This window comes from Heterodontus francisci, chromosome 13 (genome assembly GCF_036365525.1).
Source record: "Heterodontus francisci isolate sHetFra1 chromosome 13, sHetFra1.hap1, whole genome shotgun sequence".
NCBI classification, from domain to species: domain Eukaryota; kingdom Metazoa; phylum Chordata; class Chondrichthyes; order Heterodontiformes; family Heterodontidae; genus Heterodontus; species Heterodontus francisci.
This window is the reverse complement of record NC_090383.1, coordinates 115475209-115481613: the sequence shown is the minus strand read 5'-3', so window position 1 is coordinate 115481613 and position 6405 is coordinate 115475209. Positions and strand designations below refer to the sequence as shown.

At 40.1% G+C, this 6405-nt stretch overlaps 1 protein-coding gene across 13 annotated transcripts in view; it reads left to right on the top strand.

Moving 5' to 3' along the window:
* Nucleotides 1–219: 219 nt before the first annotated feature.
* The window catches only part of reps1 (RALBP1 associated Eps domain containing 1), a 70083-nt gene continuing 63897 nt past the window's right edge, over nucleotides 220–6405 (top strand). For 5 of the 13 annotated variants that reach the window (XM_068045523.1, XM_068045526.1, XM_068045522.1 and 2 more), the window contains exon 1: nucleotides 452–579. In XM_068045523.1, the coding sequence (XP_067901624.1) occupies nucleotides 467–579 (113 nt within the window). In that variant the 5' untranslated portion in view covers nucleotides 452–466. The other 8 variants (XM_068045532.1, XM_068045529.1, XM_068045528.1 and 5 more) reach the window with 7 other exon arrangements.

The following is a 6405-nucleotide window of genomic DNA, read 5'->3' as shown; positions in this document are numbered from 1 at the left end:
GATTCCCAACCAAATGAGAACCTAGCCCATGTTTGTTTCAAAATGAAAACAACGCAAATATCATTCACTCATAACACTTGACTTTCGGTTGGGAGGCTTGATTGAAGTCACGCACAGAGTCCCCCTTAACAAGGGTTCATGCCATTGGCTGCCGGCAGCATCCCGTAATCTCGCGAAATAACGGGCTAGCGCTCTCTAGATCTCGCGAGATGAGATTCCGCGCCCCTCCCCCCTCCGAGTGCGGGACCCGGGCAGCCATTACACTGGAAAGACTTTAGGAGGTGAGGGGAAAGCGCCCGGAGCGCCGCTGCTTTAGAGACATACGTTGTGGGAAAAGGGAGGTGGTCATTACTGTTTTCTGGAGACTGCAGGTGATTTAGTCTGGTGTGGAGGATGAGAAGGGAGGGTTGAACGGCCGGCGGTGGGGCAAGCGGGTTCGGTTGTGTTGTGAGCAGAGTGGGTCAACATGGCTGCCCTGAGGGGGGCGGAGGAACTACATTTCCCAGCCTGCACCCGAGGCATTGCGCACGCGCGTAGAGCCCGGGGAGGAAAAAGTTGCACTTGCAGAACCACATCAGGGTGAGCCCATGACATTTATAGCTACTATCAGTTTGACTGGATTTTGGGCAGATGCAGATCAGCCATGCTCTAAAAAGTGGTGGAACAAGCTGGTGGGGCTAAATGACCTTTCTGCTTCCTTTGTTTTGTTGCAGTTTCTTAGGTACCTTTTGGATATTCAGGGCTATGTTGGGAAGTCTTAAACAGTCAGGGTCCATTTAAAGGCTTGTTGCTGTTTTCGGTAGTGTTTTGCTTCGATCTGTGTCATATTCAGTCCTCACTGTCAGCGACGTTACCGTGTTTATTGATGAAAGGGCGGCAGGGGGTTGGGGGTTCAACCGAAAGCTTCTCCAATAACAACCTGATAATTTACATTAAACTATCCCGGCTTCCAGGAACAAGTTTAGTTATGTTTAACTTTTTAGTCCTGGGTTGATAAATTTGGCCATAACTGACTCTTCCATCAATGAGAATGAGGGGTTGGATATCATGGTTTGACGAGAATTTTTAAACCTCTTAAGTGTTCTGTTTTTCAGGGTTCTATTTCATCTTTCCTAGCGTGTACTGAGTTGGCTTTCAGCCAAGACAGTGATTGGACTCTAGAATTGCCAAATATTCGAGTACTTAATTGCTATCCAGTTAATATCTTGCCTGATGTTGGATGAAGATAGGATAGGAGTTGGATAGCCTGTTATTCTCTGTAAAGGCTCGATCATGATTGACTTCTTAGGCAAGTACTAGATGATGCCATTGTGACCATATCGAAGCATCAATGTATTAATGGGAGGAAATTAGCAAAGTACAGGACCTTCCTGATAATGCTATGCTTTGTTTGAGGCATTGGAGAAAGTCTAGATTCTCTTCCAATAATTCCCTTGTCCAAAAAAGTCAATTTCTTCAGCTGTAAAAAAAAAACATTGACATACAGCGTTCCTCGTCCACTGTCAGTTTCTGATGAGGAATGAATCTGTTAGCAGTAATCACTGAAAACGGGTTCATATTCTGGTGGGTTGGTATACATTTTTTTCTGCTTGCCTTCAAGCAAGATAGCTAACAGCCTGGGCTGCTACTGTTAGGTTTTCTACCTGATTACGTGTGATGGAAGTTAGGATGCTTTTTATGTTTCAATACTGATAACCCAAGGAGGGCTTGAAATTGATTAGTCTGGAAGCTCAATTCTGTTAATAAAAACAATTATTTCTGTATTTGCTGTCTTTGAAGATGTAAATTAAGGTTCTGCAGCGCTGTAAGGTGTGTAGTAATTCTTGCAACTATTTTGCATAATACCTTTACCTGCTATTGGTAGTTTCCAGTTTTTGTCCTGCATCAAAAACGTCTAAATTTGATTCATACTGACCAGGCCTCGAAACCTTTGCTTTCCTGAGAAACTTGGATTCCATTGTGGGGATCATTCCAACTAGCTTGCAGATCTAAAACAATGATTATATATTAAAATAAATTCAATATTGTGAATTATCAGCATGTTGACTTTTAAAATTGTGATTTACAACCTGCTTGGATTAATGTAAATAGATAAAGTGACCTAGAATCTTTTAAGTTGCTGAATGGCTTTTCTGTGTGTTTTGCACCAAGTTCTTGGAAGAACAGGATTGTGTATCAGTGGTATATTTTATTTGTTTACACTCGAGTATGTTGGTTTCAGGAAATACATTCTGCTTCAGCTTGCTTATAGTTTCATTTCTCTTGAGTGTATTATGTTGCCTTTGATTTGGCTGCAAGATTACACTCTGATCACCTAGAAGCATTGGGATAGAATTTCCGCAGGCTTGCTCCTGATCATTTGTGTAACGTAATGCAGGATTGAAGGAAATCCTGGAAAAATATTGCAAACAGCCATACAGCAAAGTTACCCCAGATGATCAGGAGATCCCCCTGCGTAAATTTCATGCGATTGCTTTCACAATATAAAAGATTAGTTGTGATTATTTCTGAACTTTGCGTACATCCCTTTCAACTTGGTTTGTTTTATGACCTCGAAAGTGCTTAGTATCGATATGCCTCTGTGCATCTTGTTACATAGTTTGCCTATAAAGCTGTTAAACAGTGCTTTAACAAGCCTGAGTGAATATGAAACAAATTGCTTTTTGAAAATGAGCAGTGTTTTAAGGCTAAGTTTAAAATATTACAAAATTGTAAAAGGTTGCCTGCTCGAAATCTTCAGTGAGGTAGTTTGATAGAAAGATAGAGGGAGTGAAGATCAATTGATGTAACTAAAATTATTTTATTTATAAATGGTATGATGACGAATGATGAGTAGCTTCGTAGGCTGCAATGAGCGTACTTTGTGCAAGTTTTTTTTTCAGATGACCGTGTCAAAGCTACAGAGCAAAAACTTGAGTTGCATTACAGGCAATGCAACCTTGAACGGCAACAGTTTTTTCTTTATATGCAGTCTTTTCAGTCAATGGGTTCAAATAGTGACTGCAACGAGTTTTGCCCACTTGAATGTGTCTCGTGCTCTCTCAAATCTTTTACAATAAAAAAAATCCTTGGGTTCAAATGTGGTGCCTGATTGTGTTGTGATCTGGAGATTATATACACTGTTCTGACTAAACATGAGTCTAAAGCCAGTATTTTTCTCTCTCCCAGTAAGACGGCAGATTGAATTTTCCTTTGTAAGCCAGTAGTTTATGGAAAAGATCAAACGCCAAGTTTAGTTCAAAATGTGTGTATAATGCACCTCTGATTAATATGTATATAAAGTACATAATATGTTTGCAAACAATTTAAAACAGCTGTGACAAAGTTAAGTTATATTTTACACTTGTGGTGCTAATGATGTGGAGAGGTGACTTGGTAGTGCCTGTGCAAATTGTTCGTCTTTCCACATACACCTTCTGTAATCCTCATTAACAAAGTTATTTCTCCTAAGTTCCCGTTGCTGTTCCCTAGCTGAGTGAGCAGGCAGCAGATCTTTTGGATTTATGCCAGTGGGGCTGTCTAACTGACTTACAGGTTATGGATTAGCAAACCAGGTTGCTTTCTTTTCTTTTCCTCTATCTTTTACAACCAAGAGAGAGTGGGCGTGCGGCTTCCTGCACAGTTGTTGCCAATCCCCTTTCTACTTGTTCTTTAGTGATGCTTGACATTGACCCTGTCAGGAGTCCTTTCCTCGCTGCACAACATGGCTGATTGGAGCTGCATTGCATGGTTAATTGCACGTTTGTGTTCCCACTTTGGCCCTGACTGTTTTCGATGAATGATGCAAATTTCCCTTTTCCGCCTTGAGAGGAAGTACTATGTTCTGTTTTACTGCTTCCCTTGGCCTGCGCCATAATCTGGGTAGTTTAGCAATGACTTATAAAATTATTTTTGTCCGAAATATTACTATTATTTCAAAAGCTGCTTGCTGCTTTGGCATATACTTAAATTAGCTTTACTGCTGGGAGTGAGATTTAATTTCTGGTTAAAACCTCAAGTTAAATATGAAAAGAACACTTTATAGGCTGGGATCCTGCCAATGGGGTAGGTAGGGAAGGGCCATGTCATGGAGCAACGGTCCAATTTAGCTGAAATAGGACCAGCAAGAAAGTGGAAAAATAAACGAAGAGTTCAAAATGATAGGGTAAACAAACCAGTCAGTTGCATGTTGCTGAATTTCAACTCAGCAAAGCTGGGAAGTAACATTTCCTGCTTGATTGACATTTCTAGCATTATACCGCTACCTTCAAAGGGTATTTCACCATAACCATCTAGAAAAGACTTTTTTTGAACATACGTGTAGCATCGAAAGGTTGATAGCAGTTTTTTAAGTGCCCTGGTTATTGTAGTGCATGACTATGTGAGAGACTGTGTGGCACAGTAGGTTCAGAGTGCTGTCCTTTCACTTTTGGCTGGATTCAGACACAAGTTCCAGAGTTGTTGGTCTCTGGAAGCAAGATCCCTTTGACTCCTACCCTCTGCCCAATCACACACCTTTTCCTTTTGCTCTTCACACCATACACCCCCCCCCCCCCCCCACCCCCAGGCCACATTGCTCAAAGTCCATTACATTTCTAACCATTGCCAGTTCTGATGAAAGGTCACAGATCTGAAACGTTAACTCTGTTTCTCTCTCCACGGATGCTACCAGACTTGCTGAGTATTTCCAACACTTGCTGTTTTTATCTCTTGGACTAGTCTAAGCTGTCTCGATCCACTTGGACAGATCCATGGCCAGTATATTAAATTTGTAGTCTCATTCAGAGGAGGTGCTTGGTGTTCATCATACTCGTTTTTTCAAGAGTTTCCCCTTTTCTAAGTGGTTTATAACTCATTACTGTACTGCAAGGAAAAGAATTGAATCAATTAAATTGACTGCTGTTAAGTTTAAACACTGGGGTGGGGGGGGGGTGGAGGAGGAGCGTATAAAACAGATGTGCTTGAAATTGTTGCTGTCTTGTTCAAAAAAACTCTTCTCATTCAGAGTTCATGCACCAGTAAATGCTCTTTAGAGTGGGTTTCATGGAATCATACAGGAATGTAATTAATCAGGTGATTGTTCTCCCTCATTGCAAGGTAGTAATATAATTCTCATCTAGCTACTCAGATAAATTGTGAGAGATGCATGAATGATTTAGCACATGAAGCCTCAAATTAGATTACAGCTATATAATTCACTAGTATAACTTATTTATAGTGTACATGGATGCAGTTATATGTGGGGCCTTCTACTCTGCATTGACAGTTAATGTGTTTTGTGTCTCTGGTCACTGACACTCTCACAAGATGATTTAGCATTATTACATGTTTATCAAGAAACTAATCTGTGGCTGATTACCAGGAAATTGCAGTTATGTGCACTGTACAGTAGCGTAACTTGTGTTTATAGACTTGGGCTGAAGACAGCGGTGCATCATATAAACCTTTTTGGGGGTTTGCTGAGAATATTGAAAGCTGAATTGATATGTTAACTTATCAAGTAGATGGGAGATCTTTTTGCTAACATTGAAATGTTTACTCTGAATTGGAATAGTTGCTGTGTGTTCCTCATTAATAATTGTTGAATGGGTAAATAAAGAAATGTGCTGTAGATTAGTCCATGATTTTTATCAAAATATACTTGTAGATTATGGTTACATGATCCACAGTAGAGGTAGCTTTACATTGCCACAACTGTGATCCAATCTGGATTTCCAGAAATTAAACATTTATCCCATTTTTTTGCACCTGCTGTTAGTTTGCAGACTTTTTTTTGTTAATTTTTCCAGAGATGTTTAATACTGATTTGTTATTCTTCAACCACACTCGTATTCTTTCACCCACCTAATAAAAACTCCCAATTTAGTCGCTGAGTTCTGTCTGCGAAATTCCATCGCCTTCGCGAGTGCAATTAGGTATGGGCAATAAATGCTGTCCTAGCCAGCGACGCCCACATCCCATGAACAAATAAAAAAAAAGAAATTGCCACTTTCCATTACCAGATTATTAAAATGTCATCTTGAGTATCTGCTTAGTATACAGCTGTTTACTGCCTTTGAACTACACTATCAGGCACAGTGTTGCTGTGTAATGCACAAGCAGTGTGTTTGCATCACTCTTGTCAAGTTTAAGTAACAAAAAAAACAGTGGGAAGCACTGCACCCCTGCATACAATTTGAATTGCAAGTTTGAAAGCCAAGTTTTATCATTTGTGGAGTTTAAATAGGATATGTTCATCGGGACCAGAATACAAACATCTGGCAGCATTGAGTAGATTTCGACAGTTTCTGATTGATTTATGGTCTTTAGTGTTTATTGGGTTTGATTCAGGCTTTGTTAGTTGCTCTGTTCTGTTGTGGATATTGACTTGTGCATTTATATCTTGTGAATAAGCACATGCTTCTTTTAAGATGCTAGAATAGTGAT